Source organism: Cervus canadensis, chromosome 9, assembly GCF_019320065.1.
Source record: "Cervus canadensis isolate Bull #8, Minnesota chromosome 9, ASM1932006v1, whole genome shotgun sequence".
In the NCBI taxonomy this organism is placed as follows: domain Eukaryota; kingdom Metazoa; phylum Chordata; class Mammalia; order Artiodactyla; family Cervidae; genus Cervus; species Cervus canadensis.
In genome coordinates, this window is record NC_057394.1 from 3,519,058 (window position 1) to 3,535,598 (window position 16,541).

General features: G+C 44.5%; 1 protein-coding gene across 3 annotated transcripts in view; it reads right to left on the bottom strand.

The window, feature by feature from the left end:
- The window catches only part of TNFSF13B (TNF superfamily member 13b), a 30,400-nt gene extending 28,703 nt beyond the window's left edge, over positions 1 to 1,697 (bottom strand). For 2 of the 3 annotated variants that reach the window (XM_043478228.1, XM_043478226.1), the window contains exons 1-2: positions 1,183 to 1,697; positions 998 to 1,088 (exon numbers count right to left, since the gene is read on the bottom strand). In XM_043478228.1, the coding sequence (XP_043334163.1) occupies positions 998 to 1,088; positions 1,183 to 1,500 (409 nt within the window). In that variant the 5' untranslated portion in view covers positions 1,501 to 1,697. The remainder of the gene's footprint in view (positions 1 to 997; positions 1,089 to 1,182) is intronic. The other variant, XM_043478227.1, reaches the window with a different exon arrangement.
- Positions 1,698 to 16,541: the final 14,844 nt, after the last annotated feature.

Genomic DNA, 16,541 nt, shown 5'->3' on the forward strand with positions numbered 1-16,541 from the left:
AAGAATTTTTTCCATGAATAAGGCATTCAGTGAAAAATAAATTTGCAGAAGGAGCATCGTGTGTGTGTGAGAGAGAGAGAGGCAGAACACCTAATCTGTCTCTCGAGCACTCTCCTTCAAAGAGCAAATACAGGTGAATAATTACACCTGTTGGGTTTGCCTCACAGTCACCAGTAAGGTTAAAGGAAACTGGAGAAGCGACAACACCTCTCCCGACACAAGCCTGGCACATTCTAGGGGCCAAAAAATGCTCCTGCAATATACAAGGGAGACAGCAGGAAGGGATTGTTAAATTGCAATATTAGTAAAGCAATGCAAATTCCCTTTTCCATCCTTGACATGAAGGAACTGGAGCTGAAGGTTTGGGGTGCCTCTGCCCCCAAATCTGAGATGTCTGTGGAGCAGGTAGAAATCACTAAAGAACTGTTACAGTGGATTATAAACCTGTGTAGCTCCTGCAAGAACATTATAATAAGGAAAAGCTTTAAAATCTCTGTGCCCCAGTGTGTAAAACAGGGTTCTTCTTAAACAGGGAAGAAATCAAAGAGAGCACCAACATGCACCTGCCTGGTCTCCACGTGGTTTCGCAGCAGCTACGCCCCTCGGAGATGCTGTCTGCCCCTCGTCTGGACCAAACCTCATTCCAGACTAGCTCCTGGCGCTTTTCTCCCGCCCGGGGACTGCCAGACGGTGCTCCTGACGTGGGCGCCAGCTCTCCCTTTGAGGGGACGGGTGCGCCCCTCTCCCCTCCTCCGTGCTCCAAGCGCCGCCGCACAGACGGATGCCCCCGAAACGTGCTCACAGGCGGACAGAACACGCGGTCAGCCCAGGACACTGGCCAGGGCTTGGCTCCGCCCTGGGGGGCACACGGGCTTGGGATGCCGTTTCCAGGCTCCGGCTTCTGTTCGGCGCCCCTCTCCCAGGCGGGATGCTCTCCTCCTCACCTGGGCCCTGGACCCCCGGACCCTTGGGCGCTTTTGTTCCCCCGCAAACGTACCTGTTTCTTCTGCCTCCGGCAGGCCACGCTTACTCCTGCCGCTCTGGCTGGAATTGCTTTCTCCCGGAGCTGGGGGTGCAAAGATCCGCTGCTAAGAGAAAAGCCCCACCACGTTACTGCCGGGGCGCCGGGGTCTGGGGGCGGGGGGCGGCGGTGGGGGGCTGCGGCTACAGCGGCACACTCACTTTCAGGGCGGGGGTGACGCCGGGAGCCTCCCGCGCGGCCGCGGCTCCCGCCTGGGGGGCGCCCGGCCGCCCCCGCAGCTCCGCCCGGAGGCTGCCCAGCTCCGCTTGCAGGGACGCCACCCAGCAGAAAGCCAGCACCGTGAGGCAGCTGGACGAGGCGGCGAGCAGCAGGGTCACGGCCAGCAGCTTTCCATCTTTGGAGCACCGGCCGGAGGGGCTTTCCTCCTGGGGCAGGACGGAGCCTCCCTCCTTCAGTTTCATTTCTTCTCTGGTCTGAGGGCAAGAAAGGCGGGACTGCTCCCCGGTGGAGTCATCCATTTCCCTCCTTGAACTTTGCAGGTTGGGGCCCCTAGCCTGAGTGACCACAGAGAATGGATCATTTCCTGTTATCTGGGTTTGTTGATGTCCCACATTGACTACACGGCCCAGCCCGGCAGCGCTCGCCCTGGGGCGAGTTCTCCCGAATTTTCTTCTCTCTGCCGTGGCTGCATCTCTTGCCCTAACTGTAGGCTAGGTCTTCCTGGCATTCACCCTTCTATCCGATTGCTCAATCGGCCTTCCTCATTTCACTTTCAGTTTTTGTAAGAATTTTAATGGCATCTCAGAACACTCATGCACAGACCCGGGGGGGCCCCCCGAAGATCTGATGGGGAGGGAACTGGCAGTTCGGACCAGCACACTCCGGGGAGCTTTTAAGATAGGAAGGTGTTTAAGGAGCTGCCCCTCAGGCATTAGGAGAGGCCTGGGTCCACTTGGGGCCACGTGGCTTTGTAGGGAAGGGGGAAAGAACAGGAATAAGTTCCTGCTAAGTGTGATAAAGATAATTCATGTGAAGGTCAAATAAGCTAAGTGCTTTAGCGGTGAACCGGGCTCCACTGGAGAGTGATTTACTAACAGTCTTTAAGTAGGAAATAAAATGAAGTGTCCTCAAAGGAGGCACAGAGGTCCGCTGGGAGGTACTCTGCTCCGTTACCATCTTGGAGATGTGATAAAAGGAATGTGCCTACATTTTGGAGAACTGTTTAGATCAGCTACGCGGGGGGAGTCTTTCTACGCGGGTGGGTGCAGTTTCCAAGAGAAATCTGAGGTCTTCCTCCCGGGACTCATGGCTGGGAGTCAGGCATTCATGGGCGGGCCAGGCTGCAGGAGCCCTCCCACCTCGGTGGTCCATACTTCTGGAGCTGCAAGCCCCCCGCACACTGGTTGGGGGAGAAGCGACCTTCTCTGGCTCTGGGTTCCCGGGAAGCCTCATTAACTGCTCTCGTCCCAGAGGAGCTTATCTGCTCTTCCCCATTAGCCCACTGGAGCCACTCGAACATACGACCCAACCCGGGTGCATGCGGCTCCACCCAGAGGGGCTTGGACTTCAAGTCTCTATCATGGGACGTGGTGTGGCCTGTGAGTGAGTCAGTGTCCTCTTTGGGTGGGTGATAACTGTCCCTGAGAATCCTAACAAGGCTCCCAGGAACGTGGAACAAGCTACCTTTAAGATGCTTCCATTTCCATTCATTCCATCCATTCAGTATGCGGAATCTATTCATTCATTTTATGAACGGAATGTTTCATTTATTCAGTTGTAATGTGTTCATTGTTGCTGCAATGGACGTCTCTGTGCCTTTCCCTGGGCATCGCTGCAAGGGCTTCGCGGGCACCCACCTGCTGGAGAAAAGGCCCGTGCTCACCTTGAGCAGGTGTCTCCGAGTTACCTGCCAGGACTGCCTGCTTCCTCCATGTCTCACTAAGTGTCATGTCATCAGCCTTAGTCATTTTTATCTATTGGGACTTTATTTTTTCCTTTGCACCTGCAAGCTCCAAGACCTTTTAAAATGACTTTTAAAAATATTTTTCTGTTTAAAAAAATGAAAAAGTGTTTCAGTGATTCCCTTGGTCCCATTTCGCCGGTGGGAGTAGTCATCTGTCAGTGGGCGTGTAGAATCTTTTGTGGAACACAAGCTTCCTGACATTTCTTGTTTCCAGTCAATCAGGATAAAACACACCAGGTAACAGTTCGGTTTTTCAAAAGAGGATTAGTTTGGGGATTACTTTCTGGCTGAAAGTAATCGGAACTCTCCCAGATTATATGGGAATGTATTCCCAGGTGCTGCTAGTGGTAAAGAACTCGCCTGGGTTGGGAAGATCCCCTGGAGAAGGACATGGCAACCCATTCTGGGGTTCTTGCCTGGAGAACCCCATGGACAGAGGAGCCTGGCGGGCTACAGTCCACAGGGTTAGCAGAGTCGGACACGACTGAGCGACTTACCACACATTCATAGTACCGAAGCACATAGAAAAACAGAAGAATTCAAGGCAGTGCTGGAAACCGATTCCTCTCTTTTTCATCCTGGACACCTGCAGTGTCTTTCTGTGGGTGGACATCCTTCCCCTTCTGATAGGCCACTTCTGTCCGTGTTCTGCAGTAAAAGTTCAGAAAATAAAGGAAATACTTTCCTATAAGAAGCTAGCTGTGCCTTCAGCAGCTCTTCGGAGAGAACCAGGAGCAGTCTGCCTGCATCCCGTGTGGTCCTGGACCACCAGTGGGCGCCCCCAGCTAGAGCTCCCTCCTCCAAAGGCAGAAGGGGGAGGCCCTGCCCAGGACATGGGCTGGTGAGGTCCCCCACGCCCATGATGTGATTCAGTTTCTCAGAAAACAGGTAGAAAATGAAGTGGCATTCCTGTGCTCTCGAATTCCTTACTGAGGAATAAAAGGAAGTTATTACTCCATCAATCTAGGATCTGTTTCCTGCAGAGGAAAGGGTGTGACAGTAATTTAACCGAAAATCTGTTCAACAAATCTTACGCAGTCCTTAGTCATTGACTCATTGGTCACATTCATGTTTATTCAGGGATGGAGCTGAGCCAAGACTTCTCTGCCGTGATTCAATTCCTTTTCACCCATTTCTTTCTTTTTCTCACCTGGAGTGCCCAGCATTCTCATGCAACAGAGCTAAGACGCACTGAATAAACAAAATGAGTCCTCTGTCCCCTGACCCAACCACTCAGCAGAGGGCAGAGAGGAACAGGAGAGAGGATATTTGAATAGAACTAAAGTCAGGAGTTTATCTGACTGATGAATCACAGCGTAAAACAGACATCTGCTCTATGACCGCTTGCTTCTTATATTGACAACCTCAAAGATATTCGGAAAGCTTAACTAACTTCTGGCTTAACAATCCTATGAGGAATTAGCTGGTTTGGGAACTCTCTCCTATACCCATTTCTTTGAGGGAAAAAAAGTATTTTTCGTAAAGATTTGGATGATCCAAGAATGGATCCAAGAATGGATTCCTTCCAGAAATGCAGAGGTACCTGAAAATAGATCCAGGTAAAACTGGCTTCCTCAAGTACTTAGAATATGGCAAATGGTTGCATACAAATAATTACTACATTTCAGAAAAAAAGGATTCTGTTTTCTGATGGAAATATATACATTCAGTCAGTTGCTGCTGCCATTACAGTGAAACTTGATTTGGAAGGCCAAGTGCTAATCACTCTAATTGAACCAGGAAGTAATGGTATGTTTTTAAACATAGACAACTCTGGTTACTTCTTATACAAAACCTGATGCCGGTGACTAGCAAGGTTGATTTCTATTTCTTTATGGCTATATTCGAAAGAGGAGAGTGTGTGTATTTACTGGAGCTTAATTTTGTAGTGCTAAGTTGCTTCAGTCATGTCCAACTTTGTGCGACCCCGTGGTCTGTAGCCCACCAGGCTCCTCTGTCCATGGGATTCTCCAGGCAAGAATACTGGAGTGGGCTGCCATGCCCTCCTCCAGGGGATCTTCCGGACCCAGGATCGAAGCCGTGCCTCTTAGGTCTCCTGCATCGGCAGGCAGGTTCTTTACCACTCAGCCTCACACCGGGAAGCCCCACGCTGACACACAGGCACCTCAAACAGTACCTGGTCAGATCTGATCACCTCAAAAACGTTGGGAGAAATAGAGAATTATACCCATGTAGGAAACATTACTTATGAAATTCTGTCTGTCTTTACAGATGAATAAAGCAGAGTTTGCAAACGTTTTTAGAGATTTACTTGAAATTTTGTCATTAAATGTGAGAAGTAGAAAGATAGGTCTCAGGTGTACAGCCTCAGAAGTCAGACACATCTGGATGCCGGATTTTGTTTCACCATCTTAACAAACTTTCCTGGCCCGAATCTAGAAACCCATCTTATTCAGATAGCCATCTTGGTAGGATGATAACTGCACGCTTTAACCCTCATCATCACAACGCAATCCTGGTGATCCCATCCACACCAGCATTGATTGCTGAGACTGTACTGATAGGAGAGGGTCTAACAGTCAGATGCGGGAGGGGGAGGCTCATGAGAAAGAGTTTGTCATCTTTAAAGAGAAACCAAAGAAAAAGACAGCCTTCCCACACGGTCACAGCTCTGCTCCTGACAACATGGAGCCAGGCTGGCTATTCCCCACCTGCTGTGCTGCCCAGGTGACAGGTGAAGGGTAGGAAGAAAGCCTGGGTCTCTGTGGAGTTAAACCAACTCTATGTGTTCTGGGGACTTCTTACACTGAGGAATTGCTACTGTTGTTTAGTTGCTAAGTCGTGTCCGACTCTTGTGACCCCACGGATTGTAGCCCACCAGGCTCCTCTGTCCATGGAGTTTTCCAGGCAACAAGACTGGAGTGGGTTGCCATTTCCTTCTCCAGGGGATCTTCCCAACCCAGAGATCAAACACAGGTCTCCTGCACTGGCAGGCAGATTCTTTACCACTGAGCCATCAGGAAAGCCCATGTTGAGTTATACTTTTTCCTTATTCTTTAAGCCAATTCGGGACAAAAGTAGATGTTAATGCATCCCGAAGTATCCTAACCAATTCTGCTGGCTTGAGGATATTCATATTCCTACAACCAAAGAACTTTTTACAGAACAGTTTCAAATGTTCTTTCAAAAAGTTTCCAAATGTCTATATTGAAAAAACTAGTGTCAAGAGGAAAGGTCAGTATCCATCACTAGAAAAACTAGTCACTCATTAAGAAGAGTCTTATTTCCATTTCTACTACAGAGTTACTTTTTGACAACTTCAGTTATTTAGCAGAGTCAGTTGGTAAAGAATCTCTCTGCAATGCAGGGAACCCCGGTTCAATTCCTGGGTTGGGAAGATCCGCTGGAGAAGAGAGAGGCTCCAGTGTTCTTCGGCTTGCCTTGTGGCTCAGCTGGTAAAGAATTCATCTGCAATGTGGGAGACCTGGGTTGGGAAGATTCCTGGAGAAGGGAAAGGCTACCCACTCCAGTATTCTGGCCTGGAGAATTCCCTGGACTGTTATAGGCCATGGGGTCGCAAAGAGTCAGACACGACTGAGCGACGTTCACTCTCAGGGGACTTCACATCTTTAAAGGCGCTGCTATGTGCAGAGGTACTGAATGCACCTGTGTTCTCTATGTGGTCTGGGAATAAACTCAGTCGCCTCTTTCAGATATGAATATAGAAAATCAGAACTGTGGGTCACCATGTAAGGAGGGGGGCTTCCCTGGTGGCTCAGATGGTGAAGAATCTGCCTGCAGTGTGGGCGACTGGGGTTTGATTCCTAAGTTGGGAAGATCCCCTGGAGAAGGGCATGGCAGCCCACTCCAGTATTCTTGCCTAGAAAATCCCCACGGACAGAGGGGCCTGGTGGGCTACAGTCCATGGGGTCACAAGAGTCTGACACGACTGAGCGTCTAAGCCCAGCACAGCATGTAAGGAGGGAATCACTTCAGATGAAAGAAAAAAAATCAAGGGAAGCCCAGGGCATTCTGAGAAGAATGCAGCCTGAATTCATCTTTCTTATCATTCCTACGGGCTCTGACTTATCCCTCTTTCTTGAGACAAACTAGGGGAGGCTGGAGGCCGCTGGATGTTAGTGAGACCCTTAGGTCTTAGATAGAGAAAAAAGATGTGACCTTCTTCTCCCAAAGCCAGCTTTGGCAGTACTGAACCTGGGACCGAGGTCTCAGTGGGTCTTGGAATAAACAGCAGAGCAGAAATCTGCGGGCCCAGGCACTGGGGGGGATCAACCCCACATATGTATGCTAGGCGTCCTCAACCTGGGGAGGGCCCAGAAGAACCAGGTAGAGCGGAGTTGGTCCTCCCGTCCCTGGGGCTGGGAGGAGGTAAGGAGGCAGGGGACGAGAGTGTCTCTCCGAATGCAAGTCCCTCATGGGTAGACTGCAGGCTTCCCCATGGGCACTGGCCCGGCTTATCTGGATGGACGGGACTTGGTTTCCCACCAGCTGAACCAGCAGAGGAAAGGGACGAGATGCTTAGGAGAGGTGAGACGGCGCAGGAAGAGAGGACACAGAGATCCTCCTGCACACACAGGAAACAGAGGCGGCAGGGACACTGGAATTTTAAAAATTAATGGAAAATTCAACTGTAGGCGATTATCTTATGAACTATAAAAGATTCCCACAATTTCCCAGTGAAACAGTTGGAGAGATGAATTACAAAGCAAAGAATGGTCACTTATGAGCTCTGAATTACTGGCCAGCTGGCTTAAGTGGAAGTAAAACCTCAAAACACAGACAGACTTCATGCTAACACTACAGCACAGGTGGTACAGGCTGGGATGGGGTGGGGGATAGATTAAAAGACAATGATTTAAAAGCTTGTAGAAGAAAACACCTTTCTTAACTTATGAAGGACCTCAAAGCTCATTTTGAAAGTTCTCGCCAAGTAGAAACTCAGAAAAATAGACCCAAGCAAGACCTGATGAAATTCTTGAATGTAGCAAAATGTGTAGGCTATGAAAATTTGTGAGATGCTTCTAAATCTATTTTTATGAGGAAAATGACAGCTTCAATTGCATATTTTAGGAAAGAAGAATGGTAAACCGTTCACACAGTCTGAAAAAATTAAAGAAGTAAAAGCAAATAAGCTTAAAGATAAAGAAATGCAAAAAAGAAGAAAAGAAATTAATAAAATAGATAGCAAACAACCACACAATAGAGAGGATAAAGAAAAGTGGTTATTTGAAAGACCAAATAGAACTAATAATTTGAGGGGAGACAAATTGAAGAGAAAAAGAAAGTAGAAAGCTGCATTAACAAATGAAAAAGGGAATGTTTCTGGAGCTATTACAGATGCTAAAAAGATAACAAATGAACAAATTCTGCAGTAATAATAAGGGGAAATAGGAGTTGATGTACATTTATATCGTGTGCAAGGAAAATGAATTAAGAAAGGGAAGGAGGTTGCCAAATGAGGGGCGGTCCCCACTTAGTTCTTCATTCATGTTCTAGGTGCTAGAAGGAAAGAAAAATTGCTAACACCGGCTTCACAGAGCTTACATTCTACTGTATAAGATCATCCATTTTGAACAATTTCCAATTTGATTGGATAGGTTTATGCAAAATAGTTTCTTACCTGGTTCTCAATTTCAATTTTAGTATGTGGCGGTCTCTCTCTCTTTTTTCTAGCTGTCCAAAAGAATTGTCTTCTTTGGGAGGATCACCAAAACTTATTGTTTCGTTACTGTTGTCGAAGTAATCAGCAGATGGTTTTACTTATTATCTTTATGAGTTGCCTCATTCTACTTAAGTTTATTTTGCTGTTCTTTGCTCTGACTTCAGTTGAACACTGAAGCATTCATTTCCTTTCTTACTTGATCTCAATATACAGGCTATTAAATTTCTTATAAGTATTGCTTAGTGAATTTAATCCTATTTGATAAGCAATGCTTTATCATAAATATTTTAAAGAAAATCCTACAATTTGATTTCAACTACTTGGACTCAAAAGTCATTTTATGACATATTCTTTTTAAGTTTTCAGGCATTTTTTTCCATTGTATTACTAATTTCTACTCAAAGCATTATAATTTTCTTTTACTATTTCCATTTATAAAATTTAATTAGTTTCTTTGTGGATTAATAATACTGTCATTTGTCTGAATATAACACAGTTCAGTTCAGTCGCTCAGTCGTAGCCAACTCTTTGCAACCCCATGAACCACAGAACGCCAGGCCTCCCTGTCCATTACCAACTCCTGGAGTTTACTGAAACTCATGTCCATTGAGTTGGTGATGCCATCCAACCATCTCATCCTCCGTCATCCCTTTCTCCTCCTGCCCTCAATCTTTCCCAGCTTCAGGGTCTTTTCAAATGAGTCAGCTCTTCGCATCAGATGGCCAAAGTATTGGAGTTTCAGCTTCGACATCAGTCCTTCCAATGAACACCCAGGACTGATCTCCTTTAGGATGGACTGGTTGGATCTCCTTGCAGTCACAGGCACTTGAAAATAAGGCACAACCTTATTCATTCTATTATTTAAGTCTTCAATATCCTTATTTTTAAAATGGTCTGTCACAGACTAATGGAGATCAACTCTGACAACTAATCCTTTTTTCTGTGTATTTCCCTTTGTTTCTCCTTTGGTTTTAGTTTTACAATTACTGAAGTTATGTTATTTATTACATGATTTAGTACAAGGATATTCAAAAAAGAGGAAGATAGTTACTCATGTCTAAGAAAAGAGATTCTTTTCCCCCAGATGTACAAGGGACACAAAGTTTAGTCAACATGAACAACTCAAAAAAGGAGTGGTTTACAGGCTGCTGTGAGAGTTTGCAAGGTTGCGAGATCAGACCTTCTAGAGGAAGCCCATTTGCAACAAGACTCTGTGTCCTATGAAAAGGTTCTCTGTTTTCTTGCTCCTGAATCTGAGCTGACTCTGTGAGCTGCTTTGACCAGTAGGATATGGCAGACATGACCGAGTTCCAGTTTCCACTCTCTTGGACTACGTTCCCGAGAGCACCATGTAAGAATGTCAGTCTGACCTTACTGGGGGATAGGATGACACGTGGAGCGTCACAGCCAAGAGCCAGCACCTGCTGCCAAATGTGTGAGTGAGGCCATCTCGAACCTTCTGGCCCAGCCTGGCTGCAGGGACCTGCGTCCACAAGAGAGAACTAGGATGTGGCCGGCAGAAGAATCCCCATGGGAAGCCCACAGAATCACAAAAGCGACACATTGTCACTTCTGTAAGCCACTAAGTTAGCATGGGTCATTGCTTAGCAACAGATAACTGAAACATCACACTCCTTGGTTGTAGTTAATAGAAACAGAAAGCATTACAAACAGCCAATCAATGTGTTGTTTCCTTGAAAATGTAAAGACACATTCACAGGTAAACTCTGATGCAAAGAGGTATGCAAAACTGAAGTTAGAAACCACCCAGAAAATGGAAGGAAAACTACTTAAATACTAAAACAGTAAAGGCAACGTTCATTAGTAAAACTATAGCACTGAAAACTAAGCTATGGCCAAAACATACGATATTCAAAGGAATCAAATGCTCATCTATAGAAACTGGAGAAGGAACAAAATCAGGCAAAATAATCCAGGAAATGAAAACTAGAAACGATAATAAACATTGATGATTAATTGTAAATTATGAGCAAAACTCCAGGAGATAGTGAAGGACAGGGAAGCCTGAGGTGTTGCAGTCCATGGGGTGCGGAGAGTCAGACACAACTTAGCGACTGAACATCAACACATGTATTGCTGGTTAGAATGTGAGTAAAGGGTACTCTTTCAAAAGTGTAAATTAATAAAATTTTTTTGGAAACTGATCTGGCAATATCTAGTAACAGTGAAAACAGACACTTAAACTCAACAATCTTACTGCTGAGAATCTATCCATAAGAGGGGAAAACATTAGAAAATTGCATATATATAAAGCCTCAAGAAAAATTAAATTCCATTATGTTTAGTCCTCTATTGGAAATCTGCAACTTCTCTTCTGCTTTCCTGCTACTCAAAATATAAACACTCTCTGAATCTCAAACTGTTTTATTACCAAGTCTGATTGCTCAACAGAAATACAATTTTATAGGAAAATTTTAAAAAGCTGTACTAAATAACCGTGGAGAGTCATAAAATGTGTTTAGTATGTCAGAATTCATAAATGGCATTTATTGTTAATTATATCTGAATGTACTACACTTGAAATGAATATGCTGATTTTTTGTCTATTCCTTTTAAATGTAAGCTTCTTTGTTCTACCACTAGTATAAAAAAAAAGAAGGTGATTTCCAGAATTTTAACCAAAAGCATAATCAATTATCTCACAGCTACAGCTGTTTACATACTTTAAACTGAATAATAATTTTCTAATAGTTCCAAAAATGAAACACAATCCAGACCATGTCAGTTATTTCCACAGTCAAGAGAAGCGATCCTGATCACCGATCAACCAGCAGTACTAGCAATAATTAACCAAGGCTCTGCTGTGCTTAGCTGTTCCGTTGCGTCTGACTCTGTGCGACCCCATGGCCTGTAGCCCACCAGGCTCCTCTGTCCGCGCGGTTCTCCAGGCAAGAACACTGGAGTGAGTTGTCATGCCCGCCTCCAGGGGGTCTTCCCAGCCCAGGATCGAACCCAGGTCTCCAGCACTGCAGGCGGATTCTTCACCATCTGAGCCACCAGGGAAGCCCAATCAACCAAGGACAATAAGTCAGATAAAATAAACCGTGCTCTGCTGGTGACTATTAAAATCCCTCAGCCTTTTAGAACACCGATCTTAAACCATTACCTGTAGACATTTTTTGAGACTTTTTAAAATTGAGGTATAAAAAAACTGGCATACGACATTACATTAGTTTCAGGTATACAACATTTAATTCCATCTTTGTGAACACTACAAAGTGATCACCACAGTTACCATTTATCCTGTACGATGGATCCTTCCCCCATTTCATTCACCCCTACAAACCCTTTCCTTCCCCTCTGATAACCACCAGTCTGTTCTCTGTGAGTATTATTTTGTCTGTTTTATATCTGCCACCACATGCAAATGAAATCATACAGCATTCGTCTTTCTCAGTATGATTTATTTCACTTGGCATAATACTGTCACGGTCCATCCATGTTCTCACAAATGGTAAGACCCCTCCTTTTTCATGGGCAAGTATTATTCCACTACATGTGTATATACACATATATATATACTACATTTTTTATCTAAAAGTTGCATTGAAATACATGTAACATAAAAGTTACCACCTTACCCTTTTTAAAAAAATTGAACTATAGTCGATTTACAATGTTGTATTAGTTTCTTATGTACAGCAAAATGATTCAGGTATACATGTAAACATATTCTTTTCACTAGACTATGCTATGGTCTTTATTACAGGATATTGAATATAGTTCCCCATGCCATACAGTAGGTCCTTATTGTTTATCTATTTTATATATAGCAGTTGGTATTGACCTTACCCTTTTGAAGTCACTTTTCAGTTTCTCTTTAATATGGTTGGCTTTTGAACTTACAGTTCTCACCCCATCCCAGATAAGGACAGGTATTCCATTTTGGGAAACTCCTGTGTGCCATGGATTTGCAACAAGGAGAGGAATACTTGGGGGCGTTGTACACAACCTCTCAGGCCCCAGCAGGCGGCAGTGTGAGGGGACAAAGCCCCGGGCGGCACTCAGAAAATCTTTCTGTGTATCTTTTTAGTCTCACACCACGCTTATACTGTCAACTCTTCTGACAAGAGATGTGCAGGAATCTTCCCCCATCAGTAATTCTCTGCGAAACCAGCTGGCTGTCCATTTCAATTCTGATATTGAAATGGATATCAGAATTGGATACTGAAATGGCTATCAGCTGTATATCTCAATTCTGATACGTCTGTCTGGGGTTATGTCAGATTCCGCAGGTGGAGGGCTCAGCCCCACAAGATGCCCCCACCCCCACCCCCCACTTCCAATGCTGATCGCAGGTCCAGGCTGTCTTTGTGTTCCTCCTCCCCTCCTCCTTCTCCTCCTCGTTCTCATGTAACATGTCCGGGTGCCAAGTGGAGGAGGCAGGGCTCAGAGACTTCTGCCTCTAACGTGTAGAGAATCCAGATATTCACAGGTCTAAGCATATTTGCTACAGCTGATGATCTAACAAATAAACTTCATCTGTTAAAGGGACCTGAAATCTGAAGTTCACTATACGCTCTTGAGTTTTCCAATTAAGTTTAGATCTTCAAATTTCAACATTATGAAAATACTTCTCTTATATTTTTAAAATACCCGTAAACATATTAGGTTGCAAATGTATGATGGAGAACATTGTGTATCTAATGCTACTGTATCCCTAGGAAGTAGTGGTTGACATAAATGGACAGATTGAGATGATTGATCGATAGATCAACAGATACACATGGATGGCGGATATACGGACTACTTTATACATAAAAATATATGTGCATATATAATAGGACTTCAACGGTGGCTCAGACGGTAAAGCGTCTGCCTACAATGCGGGAGACCCAGGTTCAATCCCTGGGTCGGGAAGATCTCCTGAAGAAGGAAATGGTAACCCACTCGTGTATATAATGATTGTTGTCAATTTACAACTGAAATGTTTTAAATAACATTTCTTTATTTGAGGTAATTTACAAGCTGATCCACAACATCCTGACTTTTAAAACTAGCCATTTTATTTTAAAAATTATTTGGCTGTGCCCTGGGGCTTGTGGGATCTTATTAACGGTTCCCAGACCAGGGACTGAACCCCCACCTTCAACAGTGAAACTGCAGTGTCCTAATCACTGGACCACCAGGGAATTCTCACAATGCTCTGACTTGTAATACCAGACGTATCACTAAAAAAAGACTACTTCTGTGAACTAGGGGAGGGGAAAATTATTAAAGCAATCATACACCAAAAAATTCTCCATTATCTTTTCAATATTAAGTACAAGAAAACCCACATTTTTGTCCAAGTTTTCTTTTTATTAAGAATTATTTCGCTTATACTTTGTGAACACACTTCATGTTCATTAAAAGTCAAACAATGTTGAGTTCTGTACCTACTAATGATCTCTTCCTTCCTTCTTCCCTGACAGCAGTCGTTCCCTGATCTGTAATTAATATCAACAGGTTAATGTATATACTGTGTATATTATATAGTCAGATGGCATAAACAGATTTTATACCAACACCTCTTTATTCATATATATATATATATACACACCCACCTACATATTATTCTATTTATGTATATGATTTCTAATGGACTAATACTGCTCACATTGCGCTGCAATAGCTTTTCTTCAGTAAAATAAATCACGGGCATTTTTCCAGATCAAACTTACAGATTTTAATTCCTTTGATAATTTATTATTTCCCACTGATGGAGTGTCAAGCTCTTTCGTTGTTTCATTGTTTTGGCTACCACCAAAGTAAAAAAGTCACATTACAGTATAGTTCTACACAGGCTCTCATCTAATTATATTTTTAGGACAGACGTCTCAATGTGAAAACTGGGTTAAAAAGTGATAAAACAGAACTTGTTGTTGAACAGTTATGTAGAGTCTGGTCCCTGAGATGTAGCCATTCATCATCCTGCCAGCACCTTGCTTCTGACGACGTGTGGTCAGTGATACTGGTTGTGTCCCCCTCTCGCCGTCCGATTCCCGTGGACTCTGCTCTTTGATAAAAGGAGCCATCCGAAGCTATGACCTCAGTTTGCTAGTCTTGTTCACCGTGATACTTTATGCCAAATTTTACCACCCATGTGTAATTACATCTGCGACTGACACTCAGCAAGCTCAGGAGCGCCCCAGTTGAGGAGTAAACTCATTCATTCAGACCGTGAATAAGGCTACAAACCTTGTTCCAAATAACAAAGCGCCAGCTACTCCCAGTGGCGCTAGAGGTGAGGAACCCACCTGCCAATGCAGGAGACTTGGGTCTGATCCCTGAGTCGGGACGATCCCCTGGACGGGGAAATGGCAACCCACTCCAGCGTTCTTGCCTGGAGAATCTCATGGAGACGGGTGGGACACAGTCCATAGGGTTGCAAAGAGTCAGACACGACTGAAGTGACTTAGCAGGCACACAGGGCCATCGACAGCCCAGAGCTGAATAAAACATCTCATTCTCTGTCTCCTCTGACTTCTCTCCGTCTCCTGCTCCTCAGGTGAGGTCCTACATTCTCCTTTCCTTTTAGACTCTTGCCCTAAACATTCTCATCCACCCTTTCCTGTTTTTAAAACTGTGGACAAATACACATAACACAAGACTGACCATTTTCTCCATTTTTGGATGAGCAGTTAGGTGCATGAAGTACAGTCACACCGCTGTCCACCACCTGTTCTTGCAGTGTCTCTGATGGTGACTCAGACCCCATCTTTAGCCCAGAGCTCCTTCCCCAAACCAAGAGGCCTTTTCAGCATCTTCCTTTGGATGTTCTACCCCTCAGGTGTCTCTTAGACGAAAACAACATAAACCATCTCCAGCTAATCAGGTAGAAAAGGATTCTAATGAAGGGATGCAGGGGAACTTCAAGCATCTTTGGAAAGAATTAGAAAATCATGCTTCATGATGTTTGGAGCATGGGTATGTATATATATATACACACATATATTCACACAGACACACATATATATGGACTTCCCAGGTGGCATTACTGGTAAAGAACCTGACTGCCAAAGAGACAATGAGAGGTGGGTTTGATCCCTGGGTTGGGAAAATCCCCTGGAGGAGGGCATGGCAACCTACTCCAGCGTTCTTGCCTGGAGAACCCCATGGACAGAGCCTGGCGTACTGCAGTCCATGGGGTTGCAGAGTCGGGCATGACTGAGCAACTATCACTCACTCCCCTTGATAAGACAGGAGTTACATTCTCTAACCAGACCCAACTACTCACCATCTTTAGGGTGTAAAGCAAGAGTTGGAGAGTGATACAGGAATGTAGAAAAAATTAGCCTTTGAAAGTTCAGAACTAGAGATCTGAAAACTGCTCCACCGGGAATCCAGGTTGGTGATCCCACAAGGAGGCACACTAGGGATCCTACTTTGCCCCAGATCGACCCGGGCAACAACGGTATCTTCCAGGTGACATCTTCACCTCTGCTTGCAGGGGGCCACTTTCCTGTCATCTCGCTGGTTCTGACATGATCTAAGCAAACAGATCTCTGGTTAGGGAAAGCAAGCTACAGACCCCTAGAAGTCGAGTGACTGCTGGGGCATCTTTATAATCAATCCCAAATCATTAACTCAACACTAATGACAAGAAAAGCAGAATTTCACGAAAAGGCACTTTATGAACTCTCAAGGCAACATTAACTAAGAACACTTAAAATCCATTCATTCCTAGATTAACATAACTAATCAAATGCTTTGGGTCTCATTCACTGGCAGTTCACACATAGGAAATTATTTAATATTAGCCTAAATGAAATGCATGTAGGAGAATAATATGAGGGAACAGAAAGTAGACCTAACTTCTACTTTCTATTCACACCAATAAAAATTCATTAATTTCAGTACAAATTCAGTAGTTTATTTGACCACTGAGGAAGCATTAATGTCCTTTCATATAATTTAGGTTAATAGAAAAGACCAAAAACAAACTATCT